The sequence below is a fragment of the Scylla paramamosain genome, chromosome 45 (assembly GCF_035594125.1).
Source record: "Scylla paramamosain isolate STU-SP2022 chromosome 45, ASM3559412v1, whole genome shotgun sequence".
Lineage (NCBI taxonomy): Eukaryota > Metazoa > Arthropoda > Malacostraca > Decapoda > Portunidae > Scylla > Scylla paramamosain.
Window position 1 is genome coordinate 10859495 of NC_087195.1, and position 22991 is coordinate 10882485.

The following is a 22991-nucleotide window of genomic DNA, read 5'->3' on the forward strand; positions in this document are numbered from 1 at the left end:
GTATGAAATCACTTTTTTACCACAAAAATTATGTATTTTCAATACAAGATCCACATTTTTTCCTTCACATCATGTAGTGTTCTCTTTTTTATTTATTTATTTATTTATTTTTTACGAGATATACATTTTCTTCCCCATACAATATTTTGGGCAAAATGTGCCTTATTTTAACAAGATACATCTTTTTTTTTTTTTTTATACAACATTTTTAAACATGTACTTTTTTTAAGCGTGATACCCCTTTTTCTTTCACATAATATAATATTCCTACACAAAACATACCTTTGTACACACACACACACACAAACACAACCAAAAAAAAATAAAATACAAAAAAAAGAAAAGAAATTTGCACAAATTTTACGTTTTTTTTTTTTTTTTTTTCTTTTCTGTCCCTTAACTTGCAAATCAGTGGATCCCGGGCACCTTGCTGCTTCCTGAGTTGTATGGGTCACGCAGCTCTCACGCGAGCTCTGCCTCGCCCTGCCCCGCCAGACGGCCAACACTCGCTGCCACATTTTTTATAGTCACGTTCTTAGTATGACTTCTGATTGCGGGTCCGCTCACTTGCGCTGTGTCTGCCGCGTCCCTTGTGAGGGAAAGAAACCTAAATGAGAGAGAGAGAGAGAGAGAGAGAGAGAGAGAGAGAGAGAGAGAGAGAGAGAGAGAGAGAGAGAGGGAGACGGCGTTGAAAAAAAAAAGTTGAAAAAGTAAAGAAAGAGAAACTACCCTCGCCGTCCGTTTCCTGAAAGTTGAATGCGATGTAATGTAGAAACCAAATTAGAGTAAGACCAAATTGCATATTGGAATCGAGCAAAACATTTTCACTGCTGCAGAGAAATACCAGGACCATCGTAACTGAAATACCGCCTTGCAGTATAAAAGGAAAACTCACTCTGGATTCCCTGAAGGTAAGGGCGGCGCGGTCCCTGGAGAAAGGGTGTGTCGGGGCGGAGCAGGAGGAGGAGAGGGCGAGGGAACAGCGGAGCAAGGGAGCCAAGGAGATGCAGGATTAAGCGGGGACAGGAGTCGAAATGAGGGAGTTTTTGAACAGAGAGAAAGAAGAAAGATATTGGAGACTGAGGGAGACGGTGAAGGGGATGAATTATTACCTAACTGATTGATTGATTTAGACACAGCAGTGAGGTCACATGGTGCTGCACTGGGTGGGAAGCTGTGACTGGCGAGGGAGAGTCACTGATCAGATACAGAGAATAGAATATAGATATGTAGGACAACATGCACATCCACGCATGCTCCTGCACTACAAATAAGAGAGTGAAAAGAACTGCAGACCGACAGAAAGACATAGGTAGAAAACAGTAACACGGACTATATATATATATATATATATATATATATATATATATATATATATATATATATATATATATATAGAGAGAGAGAGAGAGAGAGAGAGAGAGAGAGAGAGATATATATATATATATATATATATATATATATATATATATATATATATATATATATATATATATATATATATATATATATAGAGAGAGAGAGAGAGAGAGAGAGAGAGAGAGAGAGAGAGAGAGAGAGAGAGAGAGAGAGAGAGAGAGAGAGAGAGAGAGAGAGAGAGAGAGAGAGAGAGAGAGAGAGAGAGAGAGAGAGAGTCTCCAAAAGTTATCCAGGCGTTTCTTGAATATATTCAGTGTCTCAGCTTCAACGAGGCTTGAACGGATTTTCATGAAGCGTCGTTGAAGGTGAGACAGTGGGTACATTCAAGAAACGTCTGGATAAATTTTGGAAGCATATGGAATTCAAATACATTCCGGCCACACCACCACCAACAACCAACATACAGTCTACCATTTTAGAGTGCAGCAAAGACTAGCCTATGAAATGTAGCTAAGTGTATCATAATGTGAGTGGACTGCCCAGACCTGAGTACAGAGGTGCTCAGGTCGGAAAAGGTTGAAAAATTCTGCCTCTCGCCACCACACTTACTAGCTTAACCCTTACACAACTTTACCAACCCTAACCATTCACGTAATTACCACTAGGTATTTTTCTTCACACCTTCCATCATCCCCTCAATCCGCCTGCTTTTGCATTTTTTTTTTATTTTGTTCTTTATTCCTCCCACGGAACTTAGTGTTCGGAAAAAGCGAATTAGAAAGAAAGAAAACAGTGGCATTCTTTCCTACACTATGATCAGGGATTTTCTGCACCTTATCTGGGGTTTTAGGAGGGTAACAGAGGCCTTTGATTCCCCTGCGTTCCTCGTTAAAAGCATCGTTGTGAGGCTGCACCCGAGGATGTGTAAGAGCTGAGCGCCGCGGAATGGGATCGATCGAAGGAAGGACCAAGGAGGGCGAGGACCAGAGATGGGGACACAACGGAGCACAAAGAAATAACGAATAGTGGCTTACTTTTTTTTTTGTAGAAGAATAGTTTGTGTGTGTGTGTGTGTGTGTGTGTGTGTGTGTGTGTGAGAGAGAGAGAGAGAGAGAGAGAGAGAGAGAGAGAGAGAGAGAGAGAGAGAGAGAGAGAGAGAGAGAGAGAGAGAGAGGAAATTTAAGAAAGGGAATGAACTAGAAGCCGTCAGCAAGGAATATACACATAAAAGTAGACAAGTAAAGAAAATAAAATTACGGAGCCGCAAAAAGAGGAAGGAAAGAGAGGAAGGAAGAAAATGGAGTGCGGCGAGGCGGAAATGAGAAACACACAGACAGGTAGAAAGGCGCGCCCGTGCACACACACACACACACACACACAGTCAAGTTCACCATAATGAGGCCGCCAAGGTGTTGGAGTGTTACATTGTGTAGTGTTACAGGAAAGAAAAGAAAAATTAAGATGGTGTGGATGAGAGAAGCAAGAAGAAAACAAGAGCCAGAGAAGACTTAGACAAAAGGAGGATACTTTAAAGTCCTGGTGTAAACAAATGTCGAAATTTATGAGAAGAAGACAAAGAAGATTGAGGCGGTGAGTGAAACAAGCAAGAAGGAAACGAGAAGCAAGGAAGTTTTAAACACAAGAAAAATACTGTCAAATTCTGGAGTAAGCATAGATGGAAATTGAGTGATTGTGACTTTGTGAGTGAGAGAAGTAAGAAGAAAGCGAGAAGCGGAGAAATATGTTGGACCAAAAAAAAAAAAAAAAACATTCTGTCTAGTCTTGGAGTAAGTGAGAGTAGAACCTAAGAGACTGTGGGTGAGAGAAGCGAGTAGGAAACTGGAAGGAGGAAAGTTTTAGACAAAAGGATGACACTTTCAAGTCCTAGATCATGTGAGTACAAGTGAAAAAATTGTGACTTAGAGAAAAATAATGAGGGAAGGGGAGAGAAAAGTCACCGGACCAAAACAAAATCTTGTTAAGTTTTTTTTTTTTTTTAAGAAAGAGCGATAAATTAATGGACATCTCTCCTTCCCCGGTGTTTTTGTGCCCCAGTCCGGCTCCTTTCACGTATAATACTAAAAATAACAATGCTAAAATAGAGTAAAATACATTTAGAACATAATTAGCAAGGACATTTTATTAATTCACCTTTATTTTTTTCATTTATCATTCATTTATTTATTTTATTTATATCTACTTTCAAATGCTTGTGTAGCTGAAAACACCCTATCGGTCGAAGACATCTTGTGCGTGCCTCCCTTCACGTTGTATTCCTTTGTTCTTCAGCAGAGAATACGAGCAGCTACGTGACACAAACCGCGGAGTTGTGGTCTTGTAACCCGGCAGCAACGCTAAGATGCCCCGAGACAGAGTGCCGTAGTACAATAAGCATCCCTGTGTCTGGAACGCCTTTGGCCGGATTAGTGTGGATGAGAGTGTGTGCTATGTATGGCCTGACGCCCCCGACTACTGGGAATATGACATGGATGACAAGCAAAATTTTTAGAGACAGTAGTCAGGATACGATAAGAAGGTTAAAAAAGTATTTGATGGAGGTTTTAAAGTGGTATAAAGGATATGACAAAGTGACTAAGAGATGATCTTACACACAAAACATCATGGAAAATCATGTGGTGCTTATAACAGCGGTGCCTTTACCTGCTCCACCTTTCCACCCCTGGGTCTTGAAATTTAACGTTGTATTTTTGGATTTTTCCTCGCGGGTTTTCATGGCACACTGTTGCGGCGGGCGGGACTTACTTTCATTAGCACGCGAGCCTCGAGGTGGCCGCCGTGTATTTCATGGCCTGATACTCCCTCGCAGCGTCCCTTCATAACTGTCCCATTTGTTTGTCATCTATCGCCAGGCAACGAGGAAAGTTTTTTTTTTTTATGTTCTTCCTCTAACATTTTTTTTTAATACATAATATATACACATACTAGTACACGCAATCTTTCTTTGTCTGTCTGTTTCTGTGTTTCTCTCTCTCTCTCTCTCTCTCTCTCTCTCTCTCTCTCTCTCTCTCTCTCTCTCTCTCTACTGCCTATATCCTAATAAACCGATTATTATTATTATTGTTATTATTATTATTATTATTATTATTATTATTATTATTATTATTATTATTATTATTATTATTATGTAAAGACATGTACAAGTCATTTGATTGATAAAGTCAGGTGTGAACGGATAGAGAATGGAAGTCATGATTTGAAGTATACACAGATTAATGGTTCCCAGGTACGAGTATTTATATCCACTATGGTCTTGTCTTTTCAGCTCCTCCTGTAAATAACAATGGGGTAATTTGTTTCCAAGAGGAGAATACATTTGACACCGATCGGGTATAAATGAATGGATTTATTCGTGGGTGCTAAATGCTTATTAATTATGATTTAGTGGATGCGAATATGTAAAGTTCCTGCCTGAACAAATCACTATTGAGGTGGAAATTGTGGATGGTTTTTACTTAACTGTCATGAAGTGTTAAACAGTAGTAGTAGTAGTAGTAGTAGTAGTAGTAGTAGTAGTAGTAGTAGTAGTAGTAGTAGCAGCAGCAGTGATAGTAGTAGTAGTACACACCAGCAGCAGTAGTAATAGTGATAAATAACGAAGTATTGCACATGGAACTTTACAGATTGACTCACCAACACGACGCATGGAAATATCTGAAGCAACTGTTTGGTGTTTGTTTACCAATTTTGGGTTTAAGGTGAAAATCCCTTTGTTTATTGGCAGTGTGGCTACTGCGAGGCGCTGCTGGCCTTCACACTCCATCCCCTGCGCCCTCCTGTCATTACATCGCCTTTCCAGCGAAGGCATTACTACGATGGTTATGCGGCTTTTGAGGGGAGTAGCAGCCGCCCATCGCTGGGAAGGACGCGCCTCACGTAAGGGCAATATATAAAAACACATCCGTACCGCATGTGCAATACATTCATATGGCTCTACTTGAAGTGACACGGATTTTAAGGGTGTTTCTCTTTTTTTTTTTTTTTTATTATGTTCTAGTGACAGATTAATAACGCTAGTGACAGTTGAACAGGTCCGTATTCAGAAACGCTTTGCTCTCCCACCACGACTATTTTCAAAGGCCACAGACATGATTAGCTGAGTTCATACGAGTGCTTCTCCTGTTAATAATATAGAAATCTTGTTAATCTGTCACTAGAACCGTAAAGACACATTAGGAACGCGTGTGACTTCAACTAGAGCTTTTTTGAATGTATTGGAGGTGCGGCGCAGAAGTGTTTCACAATATTGTTCTAACGCTCTGCATGCTTCGTAGAATGTGGCGGCTCCCTGCTGCCTGAGGTGTCGCCGAGTCGCGCTGTCTTGGCCGCGCCTGTGCAAGAAGTGTTACTTCTCAGAATCTTATATTGGCAACTTTTAATAGCCTCTAGTGGAAGTTACTATGGTGTTCAAGTGTGTTTTTATGACTGTATTTATAGTTTAGGATGGATTCTGCATCATCAGTGAGAGAAACCCCCATAAGAACACGATTTGTCATCTTTGTAGCCATTGAAAATAGTCCTTACGAGAGACCAATGCGCTTCAGAATATCTTCATTACTTGGCGCCTCGTTTCCCTTGTTTTAAGAAGATGTAACGCCGTATTATGACAGAGTAGTAACTCTTAATAAGTACTCGTAGTTTCCCGCGGTGACCACCAACTCCTTCCTCACGATGAACGGGCAGCTGCTCCGCCTCTTGCTGCAGTTCAAAGCGGATGTGCTCATACACTCCACCTTGCACCGTGGAGGAAGCCTGCACGCCCCTCCCCTCTCCACATTCCACTGAGGCTTTGCAGCGTGGAGGAGGTCTGCAAGCCCCTGCCTTCTCCACACTGCACGAGACCACGGGGTTTACTAGCATATATGTGTTCCAGAAAGGGGAAAAAGATTAAACATAGTGGTCGAATAGAAAAACCTCCTACCCTACCCCACTCCAAACTCCATTCAAGGCTTTGGCAGCGTGCAGGCCCCTCCCTACCCCACACTACATACCGCTTGTCTTACTGCCATATCTGAGCGTTGAAGTTTTCTAGAAATTTAAAAAAAAATCAACCACGTAGAATAGAAGAGGTTTTCGTGTTGCGAGTCTTGTCGGCGCTGCCTTGCCTTTATGTGCCTTGCTCCTTTTTCCTTCAATACCCCCGAGTGTTGCGGCTCGCCGCCACAAAGCAACACAAAGGAAAAGAAGAAAGAACACACCTTTAGGTCACAATGTTGTACTGTTTTACACAAAGGAAAAGATAAAACTGAAAGTATAAAAGTATGAGATAGAAGACAAGAAAAGACAAGCTAGACTTCCCTTGCACCGCAGCACCTCAGATATGCTAAGTGTGCATCCAATGGAACAAATTTTTTACCACAGAACATTCTTACATGACTGGGAAAGGAGAGATGAGGCTGTTGTTCCTTCTCTTTTTCCTTGCCAGCCATCCAAGTGTTTCTCCCACGCTCCGTGTGACTGTTCTTAACTGTATGTGTGTTCTGTACCAGTTTACTCCTGTTATGCAGTAATGTTACAACGCACAGTGATAATGTGAAGTTCTTGCGGTACAAATATTACTGGAGTAAAAAGCAAAGGTTACTGGGCTGTGGTTGGGAAGAGCCTGAAGACGAAATAGTTCAGAAAACAAAGGATACATAAGGTTTTAGTACGCGAGGAATGAAAAGGAAGAAAAAAAAGACGGAGGGTTCACTAGAAGCATAGTCAGGTCATACAGTACAGGGAGTGCCACGTGTAGGCCTGACGGTTTCCTGCAGCGTCCCTTATCTTCTTAGAATGTTCTTATGTTATGAGAGAATGGATTAGATCAGGAAGAGGAAAGGGGAAGGAGAGAGAAAAAGGGAGGGAGAGGGAGAGAACTGTGAGGGCAAAGAAATGAGGGAGGGAGGGAAAGGAAAAATTACTGTGATGTGCTCTTATTCTCTCTCCGGGGACAAGATGGAGAAAAACAGGTGCAGACAGATTACCAAAAAGATGAATTATGAATGGAAGATGAATTATGAAAAAGTATATATTTCTAAATAAGCAAAAACAAAAATATAGAACTGATAGATGATACATGTATGAATATAAGGAAAAAAATATATACATGGGTTTCGGATGATAAAAATACATGACTATTAAAAAGTCATGTTGATATTTGAAAGTAAAAGTGAAACCTTCGACAAAAGTCACTTAGCAGTAGCGGAAAGGACGGGCACACGGGGCGGGAGAAGGCGGTGGCTGGGTTAATGTTGGTGGCTGTGTACGTACACAATACTGTGACATTGTTATAGTATCGTAATATCTGTGGTTTTCCTACATTCGTGCCTGTCCGCACACATACTACACGTATACAAGTAGGTCAATTTATCTATCTATGTGCCAGGCCGGCAATCCCACAAGGGGTGGCCCAGACAGAGCGCCACATACTTGTCCACACATCACTCACACTCTTGGCCCCATCGGCTCCTGGTGGACAAGTACGCAGTGCCTCAAAGTTGTTTGGCTCCTGTGAGCATGCTACTCTTTATGCGTGTGAAGGAGCCGAAGCTCTCGTAATAGTTTAAAAAAAATATATATATCACTTAGCTATCACTTTCCCAAACAACTGCATGGAAAATTACCAGTGGATTAGGGCAGAGTAGCCCCGGAAGTGTCTTGATTTTCCTCTCTTGAAACAACACAACTCAAATAGAAGGCAGAGAGCCTGACATATCGTTCCAGAATTCATGGAACGCTGGATGAAGTGCGGCGCGTGCTGTCTGTCACTCCTGTTGTTGCTGTCACGGGTTTTGCTTGTCGTGATTCGGGTCATAAAGCAGGCAACCGTTTCCTTGAGGCAGGGTCAGGGCTTCTCTGAGGCACCACCAATCTCTTAGTGATCTTTGTATAAGGTCTCCATAGTTCTTTGAGGTAAATGTATTGTGTTAAGATATACTGTGTGTGTGTGTGTGTGTGTGTCATGATGGATCGTGATACTAAAGTTTGTAAGCAAGAGTATGTGTCATGAACTGATTATTATTGTATTACTTGTTATGGTCAATACACCACGTATCTATCTATCTGTATGTGTGTGTGTGTGTGTGTGTGTGTGTGTGTGTGTGTAGCAGGGTGAGGTAGTACATAATAAGCTGGTCATAAGGTCTGGTCCCTGCACTGAACAGCCCCGAGCGAGCGCTCCTCACTCACGTGTTCCTCACCGGGAAAATATTGTGAAAGATATATTTCCTGAATCTGGTATCTGGTAGGGGAATTTCTTTTTTTTTTTTTTTTTCATTCACCTCATGATTACCTCAGTGCAGCAGCCCCCAGATGTTGGTTGTCTGCTAAAGGCTCTCTCTCTCTCTCTCTCTCTCTCTCTCTCTCTCTCTCTCTCTCTCTCTCTCTCTCTCTCTCTCTCTCTCCTGTAAAATGCTAAGTGGCATCATCAAAGCGAGGGAGGAGGGGGCAGCGAGTCCGAGCGACCTTGAAAAGAGCTGAGTGATGATGCCACGTAGCATTTTAAAGGAGTACTTATAATCACTGCAATAATGTTGTCGTGTAATACTTATCGGTAAATTACGTGCTTTTTTATATAATTTGTCTTGTTATAAGATACTGCAATATTCCACAGCCTGCAAAAAATAAGATTAAATAAGTGGCACCTCCGAGACTGCGACAATGCAGCCGTCTGTCCGTCACGTCAGCACACGCATAGCAGCGCACTATACTCGCCGCACCGAATATTGGCCGGTGAGGCAGAGCTCGGGGATTTCCCCAGTGGTGCTACAAGTAATTTGTTATAGATTATAACACTGTCTACTCCTTCTTGTAACCCCGATTCACCTCCTTAACCCTTGTGGCTTTCTCATTGTTATGATTTTTTGTCACCCACCACCACTGAGATAAATATCAAAACAATGTTTTCTATACAAAGGTCTCGTTTCCTCAAATAGTAAACTTGGCATATCAGCGGACGTGAGCGACATTGCCGCTCTTCTGACTCCGCCCACCGCCTAGACTTTTACCTCAATGGTGGTGTGGAAAAAAAGTCAAACTAAATAAATAAAGTAGACGTGCAGTTTTATTAAATGTATTATATTATGTAATGAGAGAGAGAGAGAGAGAGAGAGAGAGAGAGAGAGAGAGAGAGAGAGAGAGAGAGAGAGAGAGAGAGAGAGAGAGAGCGGAAGGCTGGTGGGCGTTCCGTGGTATCTTTTGAAGACGCGGCAACACTGGGGAATTTCCCTTAGTAACTCCGCCTCACCGGCCAAAATTCGGTGCGGCGAGTATAGCGAGTCCCATACATTTTCAACTCCTCTAACCTAACGGGTAAACAAAGCCTTAAAATGCATATGTGTATAGAACATTTCCTACTTAGAATTACACGTTCCTTCATGTCATTCAGTATTTGCAGAAACTCGCGTTACACCTTGTATACAGTGGACAACAAGCAAGACAACACCGCTACAGAGCACATGGAGGGAAAAGGAGTGTAGTCTGATGCGACTTCCTCCCATCACACAACTTCTCCCATGAAAAAAAAAAAAAAAAAAGTTAAAAGTGAAACCAAGGAGAGTACATGCAAGCTTTTTTTCCACCCAATTCTTAAGGTGTCTTTGTCCACCGTGATTCAAAGCTTTTCCTCTGCTACATTTTTAAACACTACATGCAGATTTTTTTTTTTTCCTACTTCTTTTTCTCTTGTGAGTCTAGTAGCCTTCGAGTCACTCTGATGTTTTGAATGCAAAGTGGATTTCAGTGCTTTTGGCTTGTTGCAAATGGCTGTCTTGTCTCTTATTAAACATATACTGCCGCCAACATTATTGCCGGTGAGAGCCGCCGCGGGCACCACCATCTCCTCAAAGGGATGTAACGCATGGCTTGGTGTGTGTGTGTGTGTGTGTGTGTGTGTCACGCGTCGCTAAGCCTCCCAGGATGGCCCGACGGGAAGGGTCTCTCGCCGCGCTCTTTGGAGGCAGGCTCAGGTTATTGATTTCTAGCACTAAATTTACCGCCACTGGTATTACCTGAGCCTCGGTATGTCGCGCCTTGTACATATGCTAATAATTGCATGAAAGGACACAAGGCGGTACGGTACCCTTAGCAGTGACGACAGGTATAGGTGAGGGCTTATGATGCTTGAAATTACCCTAAAAATTTATGAATAAACAAAGTAAGATTTCATGCATTAGAAGTAAGATTTACATGCATTAATTAATTTTCATGCATTTTCATGCATGTAGTAGCAGCCCTCCGCCATCATGGCGGAGGGCTACTACTACTACTACTACTTCTACTACTACTACTACTATTACTACTACTACTACTACTACTACTACTACTACTACTACTACTACTACTACTACTACTTCTACTACACACACACACACACACACACACACACACACACACACACACACATTTAAGTAATTTAAGTGACTGGAAGAAATCTTTATCATATGTACTTAGCAATTCAAAAGAACATTTATTAGTTAGGAAAAAGAAGCATCGATGTTTTACTCTACGGAGTAAAAGTCTGAATATTTAAATGTCACAAAACAACAAAATGTAAATAGATGAAAAAGTATTATTGTCCTTGGTAATTTGAAACGTTAATAAAGAACAAAAAAGACTATCAATACTTTACAAGCGATAAAGAAAAAAAAAAAAAAGAATAACGAGAGCAGCGAGACATGAACATATCAAAAGAAACATTATTTTATTCCGCGATCTGCAACAGCACAATAATTAACAGGAAAAAAGAAAAGCATCGATTTAATATAAAAGGAGAAAATTGAATTGTGTAAATAAAAAAAAAAAAGCCAGGAAAAATGCCTGAAAACCGAGCTAATCATCTCTGTAGCCTCAAAAACAGTCGTGGTGAGAGCAAAGGCAACTACTACTACTACTACTACTACTAATACTACTACCACCACCACTACTACTACCATCACCACCACCACCATCACATCACCACCACCAGCACCACTACTACTACTACTACTACTATTACAACTACCTTCACTTCCTATGACTATTTACTATCTCGTTTTTTCTATATTATTACCTGCACTTTCTCCTCCTCCTCCTCCTATTTTCCTTCCTTCACTGTTATTATCATCATCAGTTGATCAGTATAATAAGTTTTCTAAGATCAAATGACCTTTCTTAATAACGTTTTTTTTTTTCTTTTTTTTCTTTTTCGTCTTTTGATCTATTAAGGAAACTGTGTAGTACGTATATTAATCCAGTAATCATTGTGTCGTCTCGTTCACGGGTCTGGCACTCATTCATAATCTCTCAGAAACTTCTTTTAATTCCGAATCAATTTACTTATCGTACTCTTATATTTTGGGAGTTCATCTTACATGCGAATAATATTTAGTCAGAGAGAGAGAGAGAGAGAGAGAGAGAGAGAGAGAGAGAGAGAGAGAGAGAGAGAGACATACAATCATTCACACTCGTTAATTACAAACTTAAAAAAACATCGATATTTTTAACAAAACTCTCAAAACAATCCATAACTTTACTTATACAAGCCAGCAATCATACGAACGCACAGAAATTAATACCAGCGATAGAAAAAGAACTTATATTACGAGTATAGCTACGTATTCTGAAACGCTTCATTTGTTGTCTCACCATTTTTTTCTTTTTTCGAATGCCACAGAGATGATTAGCCGGGTTCTCAAATGCGTTTCTTCTGTTAATAATACAAAAATCGTGTTAATCTGTCACTAGAACCATGAAAACATCTTTGAAAACCTGTGCAATTTCATTTAGAGTCTTATTAGTTTAGTGGAGGTGCGGCGCAGAAGTGTTTCAGAATAGGGATCATTGTCTCGTTTTCCTCCAGCCTGGCGGCCCTGCTCGGTCCCTTCCACGACTCGCAGCGAGAGAGAGAGGTCGAGGTGCGGTGGTCTCGTGGCGGAAGGCTGAAGGAGGCGGTGAAGGAGTGAAGGTAAGAGTTTGGTAATGGAAAGAATGTTAAATTATTACTCAGTGCGTGGAATTAATGTGTAACCCGTGAGATTGTGAATGATTAGGTTGAAGACTTGAGGATTAGAATGGATAGGTGTGATTGGGTTAGGTTTGTCCAGGTATGGGGATTAGGTAAGCCACGTTAGGTAATGTGATTAGCTTGAGCTGATATAGGTTGACCAGGTGAGGTTGGTAGGTGTGATAAGGTTGAACAGATGGTGATTACAACACTTAAGTAGTTAAGCTTATCAGGGGAGAAATGAATATGCTGATCAGATGGGAAGTTATAGAAGTTTAGCATTTTGCGAGGGAATAAGCTGCAAGGGTGATTAGACTGCAGGTAAAGTGATTTAACTTGTCAGGTGAGAGAAGTATGCTGACCAGATGGTAAGTTGGTTGCTTGTTTGTCCAGGTGATTGACGTCTGATTAAGCTTACTGAAGTGATAATTAAGGAAGTGAATTTGAGATTATATTATATATAAGCACGTAAAATCATGTTGGATTGGTGTGTCCGTGGCTGCTATTTTGTGGTCCCTTTGCTTATTCGCTGTGCTGAGTAGCAGTTGGCTTGTTAACTACGATTGGTCATTATTTTCCTTTATTCATTATCACACACACACACACACACACACACACACACACACACACACACACACACACACACCTACCTACTTACCTACCTTTAATCTAGACGACAGTAAACATAAAGGCAACATGTCTGTGACACTCAGAAGTCCAAAGTACATACATCTCCTTCCTAGTTTATGGAAACGGCAATTTTAATAAAAAAAAAAGTTGGCACCTCGAGTGTCCTGGCGATAGTAATGCTGTATCTCTAACCAAAACAAACACCTGACTCGGCCGCGCTGCTTGAACTTAAGAAACACGTTGTTGGACAAGAAGGTGAATGTTGGTGCGGTGCCCATCTCTACTACGCCCTAAACAATGGATTACGGCAGCTGGACACTACAGCAGCAGCAGGATCGCCTGAGAGATGTTTGTTTTGCTTCTCCATTACTTTGTCGCTCGCTTCGTGAGAGGGATGCTAAAATACCCACAAAAAAAAAAAAAAAATAAATAAAAAATAGAGCTATATATCACGATGTTAGTGAGTAGGTTGTGTCATACTATATAGTGCAGTGTGATTGTTTATTTTTTCATCGTCCAAATCAATAGTTTTTTATACTTGTAATATGCTTTATTTAAGATAATGCTAGCAGTTTACTCGATAATCACACAAAAAAAAAAAAAAATTTGACCACATTGTCAATATTATCCATACCGGATATTGAAAAGTCGACACATCATTTCAATAGTATCATGATGATAATGTTCTGTGCATCTTTACGCACCTGGGATTTACTACAACAATATTTTAGCTCTCTTTCCTACAGTTAGATGAGGCAGCAACGACATATAGCGGTTGAGTTCCGAAAACTCCCCCTTCCTCCCAATCTCACTGCCTTCGTACCTAGCCTAACTTAAACCAAGCAGGTAATTTCCCGCACACAGGAACGTTCTGCTCTCACCACAACTGTTTTTCAAAGGCCACGTACATAAATTAGCCGGGTTTTCGAGTGTTTCTTCTCCTCCTTCATTACTATTAGTCATTATTGTTGTTATCATCATCATCATTATTGAAGCTGCTATAATTATTGGTATTATCTTTATTGAAATTTATTTTTTTTATTATTATTATCATCATTATTATCATCATTATTATTATTATTATTATTATTGCTGTTGTTATTATTATTTCCATTATTATTATCATTATAATTATTTTGCTATTATCATTATTAATGTTATAATTAGCATTACTGCTACTACACTACTATTACTATTACTAATACTGCGATTGCTATTATCATTACTATCACTATTCTGTTATTATTGTTGTTGTTAGCAATGTTATTTAAGCCATGTACGCGAAGAATAACCGATGTGTATTGGAATAAACTTCTGAGTGAATCCGAATCTATCAAGAATATAGAAAACTTATTAATCTGTCATTAGAACCATAAAAACACCCTGAAAAACCCTTGTCACTTCAGTTCACTACGTAGAGCAGCTTGGTAGTAGTGGAGATGCGGCGCAGAAGTGGTTCTCAATAAGGTTTAATACTTGATACTTCACCCTGTTAGCCTAATAAAACAATCCAGCATTTAATTGTTCCCCTTTAACGTAACGAGGGCTCGAGGACAGGGCTGCTGCTGCTGCTGCTGTTCCCCTGCTGGCCTCGTCTGGCGAATAGTTGCAAAAATGGTGTTCCTAGCATTCCTAACTTTTTTTTGCAAGATTTTTAAATGATAATTTGCATCCGTTGTGTGCATTATACGTATCATGCTTCTGCTTCACCTCACCGCCGCTGTCTCCTCCTCCTCCCCCTTCTTTCCTTCTTTCCTTCTTTCCTCCTTTTTATTATTTTTTTTCTTATTTTCTCTTCAATTTTTTTTTTCTCTTTTTCTCTTGTTCTTTTTCATCTTTCCTTCCTTGTTCTCTCGTTGCCGTCGTCGTCGTCGCTGTTGTTGTTGTTGTTGTTGTTGTTGTCGTTGTTGTTGCTGTTTCCTTTTCTCCTCCTCCTTCTCTCCTCTTTCTTCTCTCCTTTTCTTCTCACCTTTCCTTTCTTTTCTTTTCCTTTCCTTTCCTTTCCTGTGTTCGCTTCTCCCATCCTCTTATCTTCTGCAGTTTCATTTCGTTTCATCTCGTCTGCTTCTTTCACCTTCTTCCCTTAACCCTCCCTCCCCTCTCTCTCTCTCTCTCTCTCTCTCTCTCTCTCTCTCTCTCTCTCTCTCTCTCTCTCCCACATGCAGCTGCAAGGAATAAGTTGAAGGCACGGGGAGGAGAGGAAGGAAGAATGTATAGGTATTAAAGGCAATGTTCTTGGTTATACAGTTTTGTGAGGGCGCGTTGGAGATCCAAGGTGCAGCCCTGCCAGGAGGGAAATAATGAGGCAAAAGTGAAGCAGCGAAAGAGGAAACAAAGAGGAAAGTATGACAAACGTACGGGGAAAAGAATGCAAAAAGGGGATAACGAGATAGAAAGAAAAGAGGATAATGTACTCTTTCGTAAATGGGAGAGTAGAGAATAAATAAATGGAAAAAAATGAGGGAAACAGAGAGGAAAGTATGATAAACGGACGGGGAAGAGATTTTAAAATGGATAATGAGGTAGAAAGAAAAGAAAATGTTTTTGCGAAGATAGGAGAACAGAGAATAGGTAAATAAAAAAAAATGAGGTACCGAAAGGGGAAACAAAGAGGAAAACAATGACAAATGGACCACGAAAGAGTCAAAATCGATAACGAAGGAAGGAAGGAAGGAAGGAGGAAAAATAACATAGACTTACGTAATGACAGTAAACAAGGAAATAGGAAAATGGGAAATGAATAAAAATAAGAGAGATTAAAAGAAGACATCTCAGGCAGAAAGCAGAAAAAAATGGCTGACAAAATTTAATTAAAATGTTTTTGTTTCTTTGATGTCCAAGAGAAATAAATGTTATGCAATGAAAAAAAAAAAAAAATACGCTGTTAGGATTTACTTTGTTAAATTCTAATTAATGGTACCCATAGTAGAGAGAGAGAGAGAGAGAGAGAGAGAGAGAGAGAGAGAGAGAGAGAGAGAGAGAGAGAGAGAGAGAGAGAGAGAGAGAGAGAGAGAGAGAGAGAGAGAGAGAGAGAGAGAGAGAGAGAGAGAGAGAGAGAGAGAGAGAGAGAGAGAGAGAGAGAGAGAGAGAGAGAGAGAGAGAGAGAGAGAGAGAGAGAGAGAGAGAGAGAGAGAGAGAGAGAGAGAGAGAGAGAGAGAGAGAGAGAGAGAGAGAGAGTAGGAAGTTTTTTTTAATGAAACGATTATGCCACTAAAATATGAAGTAGCCAGTTTATACTAAAAAGTCAATTACATTCTCTCTCTCTCTCTCTCTCTCTCTCTCTCTCTCTCTCTCTCTCTCTCTCTCTCTCTCTCCATTTGTTTCAGGTCTATTTATAAAAGTCTTATTTATCGAGTGTGAAGATGAGAGAGAGAGAGAGAGAGAGAGAGAGAGAGAGAGAGAGAGAGAGAGAGAGAGAGAGAGAGAGAGAGAGAGAGAGAGAGAGAGAGAGAGAGAGAGAGAGAGAGAGAGAGAGAGAGAGAGAGAGAGAGAGTTGTTGTTGTTTGATAAATTTATTGCGCACAAGGCAGGCGTCAGACTATACATACGATCAAAAAACATAAGTTTACAGAAGAACAGTAGTAGAACAATAAGAACAATAATAACAATAACAAGAATAATAACAAGAACAATAACAATAACCAAAACAAGTGAAGTTAGAACAGTAACGACAGAAAATAAATAAATAAAAAAATAATAAAATGATAAATAATAATAATAATAATAATAATTAACAATAATAATAATAATATAATATGGAAAATCAATATAGAAAGAAAATTATATAATGAAATAAATATAATAAACAAGGAAATTAAACAAAGAAATAGGTAGATAAATAAAGAAAACAGGAAATAAATAAACATAATAGAATAAAATAAGAATTAATAAAAAAAAGTAAAAAAAAATAAATAAAAAAAAATAAACACCAAAATAAAAGAATAGTACAACAGTCAAAAACATAAGTTTACAGAAGAACAGTAATAGAACAATAAGAACAATAATAACTAACAACAAGAACAATAACAAGAACAATAACAATAACCAAAACAAGTGAAGTTAGAACAGTAACGACAGAAAATAAATAAATAAAAAAATAATAAAATAATGAATAATAATAATAATAATAATAATAATAATAATAAATTATATAATATGGAAAATCAATATAGAAAGAAAATTATATAATGAAATAAATATAATAAACAAGGAAATTAAACAAAGAAATAGGTAGATAAATAAAGAAAACAGGAAATAAATAAACATAATAGAATAAAATAAGAATTAATAAAAAAAAGTAAAAAAAAAAAATAAATAAAAATAAACACCAAAATAAAAGAATAGTACAACAGTGAAAAAAACTATGAATGCTAAAGGTCAAAGGTGACATAAATAGTTGAGGGGAGGTAAATGAAAGACACTGCTAACAGCCGCCAAACTGTGGGTGTTGGGCTAACATGAGGTCTAGATGGTCGCCTTGCAGCAGGTGTTGGCACACGGCGAGGAGAGGCTGTTCGCGCGGGAGCAGGTCTCCCACAGCAGGACAGTCCAGGCAGTAGTGGCGCAAGTGATTCGAGTTGGGAGAGTGGCACAGGGGACAGGAGGTGTAGTGAGGCTCGTCTCCCAAGCCAGCCACCTGCCACAGTGGGCGGTAGCCGGGCCGCAGCTGCGCCGACACCACATTATGCCTCCTCACCCATAGCCCCCGGCGGCGATACTTGAAGCGATGGTGACGAAAGGCATCATAGTGCTGAATAGTAACACTGGCCGCCCTCTGGTCGGCAGTCCTGTCGGCCGTAGAGAGTAGGGAGGCTGCTCGGATCCTGGTCCTGAGGCACTGGAGGGAGGGGGCAGGGCCAGCGTCGCAGGCAGGCAGGCCACAAGCAGCTTTAGCCAGGCGATCCACTGTGTCGTTGTAAGCTAGCGAGACATGGGAGGGGATCCAAAGGAACCTAATGACCAACAATCGGTCATGAGCCAAGGCCAGGGCCGTCAGGATCCTGTTAACCAGATGACGACAGACTGGGTTTGGCGAAGAAAGGGCATGAAGGGCTGCCTGGGAGTCGCATATGACGACACCGTTGAGGCGTCTTTCACAGAGGAGACTCACAGCATCTAGGATGCCGTGCAACTCACAAAAGGTGGAGCTGGACTTGAGCCGGCAGCCGACGTCCAACCCAGCCCTCTGCTGGAGGTGCCGCGTCAGGAGAGTAAACTGCACACCCTGCTGTGCCGTCCGCCTGCACAGACCCATCCGTGTAGAGGTGGTGTGGCGTGACGATGGTAGCCGAGACCGATGCTATGGCGTCCAGGGCTAGTTGTTTCTGCAGGACGGGAGGGTGAGCCTTGTAGGTGGGAGTGAAGTGGACCATCGGGAGTGGCAGCATCCAGGGTGGAGGTGGAGGGAAAATGTCAGGCACAGGAACATTGATGTCCAAACGTTGCAGCTGAAAGCAGACAGTTTTGATGAGAGCACGGCCACCGGGCTGCAGCCGAGGCAGGCGGGGATGAGGCTGAAGGAAGGTCCTAATGACTTGCGAATAGTGACAGGAGAGATGGGGGAAGTGGAGGCACTTGACGGTGAAATAGGTGACATTTGCATGGATCCTTTCAATTAGTGGCGAGAGGTCAAGCTCATGCAGCATGTTGACTATCCTGGTGGACATGGGACAGCCTAAGATGAGTCTCATGACTGTGTTCTGGAATTTTTCCAGAGGCTCCAGTGTAGATTTGGGCAGCTGCACAAGCGCAGGGGAGAGATAGTCAACGACTGATCGAATGTAGGCAGTGTAAATCGTCCTGGCCACGGGGATGGAGACACCAGTAGCGTTATTAAGGAGCCACCGAAGAGGAGTCAGGCGTAACTACAGCCGAGTCAGGAGATCACGAACCACAGGATGAACTCGCTGACGAGCGGGCGTGGATGAGAGAATTCTCACAGGCGCACCAAGGTAGACATACTGTGTGCACACAGGGATGACACTGTGCCCCACGGTAAAGGCTGGGAGGGATCTCGGGTTCCGAAGAGTAAAAATACGGCTTTTTTCTGGGGAAATGATGAGGCCACACAAAGAGGACGAGATAGAGAACGAGTGGAGGAAATGCTGTAGGACTGCTGGTGTGTGCGCGTGGATGCAAATGTCATCTGCATAACAGGTGACTGTGATGCCAGGGACGTCAGGAAGTAAGGAAAGCATACGGTGCATCAAGATATTAAAAAGGAATGGGCTAAGAACGCCACCTTGAGGAGTACCAAGCTCGAACTTCTGAACTGTACTGCTCGCACCCTTGAACAAAACACGTGAGGTTCTGTTACGCAAGTACTCCCGCACCCACCCCAGGAGGTTGCCCGTAACTCCGAAGTCCACGAGCTGGTCGAGAATGACCTCCCTGTTGGCAACATCGAAAGCGCTCTTCAGGTCTATGAAAGCGACAACACTAGTTGGGGTGAGGCGAGCGTACAACTCCACGAGGCAATGGTGCGTACTGCGTTGGGGAAGAAAGCCGTAGAGTCTGGGAGATAACTTGCTCTCAAGCCGAAACAGCAGCCGATTGAGGAGGACGCGCTCCATCACCTTGCTAAAGCAGGATGTAAGTGATATAGGCCTGAACTTGTCCGTGCCGGGCTTTGGAATCGGTACGATGATACTGGAGGTCCAGGCGCGCGGCACACATCTCTGTCGAAAACAGACGTTATACAGCCGGAGAAGAGGATTTCCAGAAACTTTCTGAAGGAGCCTGAGAACAGAGTAGGTGATGCCGTCTTCCCCTGGGGCTGATGCCTTGCTCCGAGAGAGGGCACGACTAAGTTCACTTTCAGTGATGGGCCTGTCATCCTCTTCGTCTGGTTGCAGCAAAGCACCCATCAGACGAAGGGTGCGGTGAGTGTCATTAGAGTCGAGAGCATCACGAATGTGGTGGGGAAGGTTTTGTGCACGTGACTGCTCACACCAGCCATTAAGAAGATCTTGAGCGTACTGAGCTGGACTATGATGAAGAGCGCTGGGTTTCTTCCTCCTCACAACTGTATTAATGAGATGCCACATGGAGCTCACACTTGTCCGGTGGTTGATGCTGTTGGTAAACTGGCGCCAAGACTCGGTGAGGACACATTGCTGGAGGGCCACGAGCTTGTTCCTGGACAACTGATACCTCCGCAGATTCTCCGGGGAGGGGTGAGTTTGGAAGGAAAGGCCATCCTCCCTCGCCTTTCTCTCTGCCATGGTAATATGGTGATCCAGTGTCCAGGCTGGAGCTCGCAGACGACGCTTGACGTGCAGCTTGCGAACATAGTGGTCATAAAAGGAGTGTGTTGAGGTGACAATGGAGGAGTACAAGTCTTCAGGAGAGGTCATAGGAAACGTAGGAACGGCGGATGACATGTAGGAGACATACGTTGGGCAGTACTTAGGAGGAATGGTAATGCGGATGCGACGGTGGAGGTGGGGAGGAGCGGCTGGGAGAGAGTAATGGAGGGCGAGGGCAAGATGGTCAGAAAACAGTGTGGGCACAGAGGAGCACGTGACATTGGATGTCACCAGGCCCTGAGTCAAGATGTAGTCAAGAGTGCCTCCTTTTGAGTGCGTGGCACCGCCAGTATCCCATCGTGTTAGCCGGTAACGATGCAGCCATTCCTCTAGGCGTGTCCCGTTGCGATTTGGTGTTGGAAAGATGTCACCCAGCGCAGGATGACGGGCGTTAAAGTCACCCATGTAAATGGTGCCTTGAACACTTGGAGTGGGGAGAACAGCAGTGTCTATCCGGCCTGGAGCCACATAGACATTGCACAGCCAAATCGTACCAGCGCCTGCTGCGACCTCAAACAGTTGGAAGGTCGTGTCATCATGTGTGGAGCACCGGAGCAGCCTGTGCCGTACAGCAGAGTGAACGTAGGTGATGAGACCGTTCCGAGCATGATGAACGTAGGGAATGTAGGCACGAAGCGACGGCGGCGCACCCCTTTGTGCCACAGGATGGCCAACAAAAGCCTCTTGAATTAAAATAATATCAGGATGATGCTGCTGCACGTAACTCTTGAGGGCAGATTGTTTAAGGCAATGAGTGAGGCCGCAGGCATTCCAGGAGAGGACGTGAAGCTGTGGCTGGCTATCTATTATTACTCTTAGCTTAGCGCGACCAGAGGAAGACGAATGGGAGGCGTGGCCAACTCTCTGCGGCGCACTGCAGGAGGACAAGGATGCTGGAGGCAGAGCAGTAACCCGCTCGAGGTGTGTGGCGAGGGAGTCGACCCTGCCAGCGAGGGTAGTGACGGTGACGGTGCTCGGAGCGCGTCCATCATAGCAGAAACCTTGGTGTTCATTTCAGCCTGCTGGCTGGCGAATCCCTCCATTCTGCGTTCAATGGCCTCGAACCGAGCAGCATACGAGGAGCATTGAGACGTCATCGATTCCACAGCAGCCTTAAGTGAAGCAACCTCAGGAGCCACCAAACCAGCGTCCGTCACCGGCGGGGAGGAGGCCTGGGGGAGGAACGGACGCGCGCTGAGCAGACTGTGGGGCGGAAGGCGGAGCCGAGGTGGAAGGCGCGGCGGTGGGCGGGGCGCCATAAACACCCATGCCAGACGTTGACACCTGGCTGACGGCAGCGAGGGCATTTCCACTTCGAGGTATCTGCTGTAGGTGTGTCTGATCCCTGCACCGTTGACTCAGAGTCCTGTGAGACTGGTGCGGGGCCAGTAGAGGGAGGCTGGGTCCGGTGAGGGCAGGCGAGGGAGTGATGCTGGCCAGAGCACCAGGCGCACTTCTCAGGACGGGAACAGTAGCGCGAGATGTGGCCGAGTCCCCAGCACCTAAAGCACCAGGGCTGCTCATCCTTCATCCTGCGTACTTCGCATGGCGGGAGGCTGGGAAGAAAGTCAAAAGTAATAAAAGGTGGCAGGGGTTCAGGAAGGCTCCAGGTGACGACGATGCGATTGATGGGTTCACCGTCCTGAATGAAACGCTTCGCTTTGTACACCCCAGACAAAGCCATGGCCAAGGAAGGCTCAACACAGACAGGATAACGAGTCAGTAGGTAGGTAGGGAATTTTCGAGACCTTTGAGGCGAGTCCTGCATATCAAGGAACAAGGACAGATATTCCCCTTTTGTCACACTGTCAATAATGTCCGTGCGACTTCTGGAGATGTAGACGAACCGAGACGTTACAGCGGACATCTTGACTTCAGCAAGGCTCCGATCCAGACTGAAGCCCTTGTTGACTTCAGAGAGCCAACGTAGCTTGGTCTCCACCGATGGAGAGCCTCGGAAGAGGAGCTTTACGTAGTCATCCCGTGGAGCAAAGGCTGAAGGAACTGGCGCAGGCTGTGAGGGCAGAGGCGAGATGCATGGCGCAGAGGAGGGAGAGGCGACCGACGAAGTGGCAGAAGGGACGTCACGGGGAACAGAAGCTATTCCCTGCTTAGCCGCCTTGGGAGCAGGCAGAGATGAGGCATCGTTGCTGTCAGACGAACTGTTGAGAAGACGTTTAGCCGATGAAGATTGGTTGACAAGACTTGAAGCTTCGTCGTCGGGGAGGGTAACTCCAGCCTCACTCGTGGCTGCTGCCGAGCTCCGCTGATCCTTTTGTGGCATTGAAGGCCACTCACCCTCATCACTAAGGTCGAGGTCGTCCTCGAGGAGAGAGTGAGTGACAGGGCCGTTGTATTCCATTGCTCACTTAAACAGGGCTCGGGGAACGCTGGACACAAGCAGTGACGCAGAACGACGTCATGACAACGTCACTCTGGAAGCACTGCGCATGCGCAGACGAGGAGCTGCCTGTGCAGGGAACGCCCCCCCCCCCGCCCGACGTGATTCAACCTCCAATCTACAGCCAAAGTCCAAACACTAAAAGTCCCAACTGCCAAAAATGCGACGACAGGGTCTTACTACAGGTGAATGTGTGATATGGTAGGCGCAGGCTTGCTGGATCCCTCGCAAAACTCCAAGAAAATCAGGAGAACGTACACCGTGGCTTGTTTACAAGGCCCTCTAGCGGCGAAATCCCAGAGAGAGAGAGAGA

The 22991-nt window shown here is 43.4% G+C and overlaps 1 protein-coding gene across 7 annotated transcripts in view; it reads left to right on the forward strand.

The window, feature by feature from the left end:
• LOC135094239 (uncharacterized) overlaps positions 1-22991 on the forward strand; it is a 124262-nt gene that overhangs the window by 100083 nt on the left and 1188 nt on the right. For 6 of the 7 annotated variants that reach the window (XR_010263670.1, XR_010263672.1, XR_010263668.1 and 3 more), the window contains one exon: positions 12197-12301. Coding sequence is in view for 1 of the 7 variants with exons in the window: in XM_063994163.1 (XP_063850233.1) it covers positions 12197-12299 (103 nt within the window). In the remaining 6 variants the exon portion in view is untranslated. Of the gene's footprint in view, positions 1-5101; positions 5254-12196; positions 12302-22991 lie in introns of all 7 variants that reach the window. The other variant, XR_010263669.1, reaches the window with a different exon arrangement.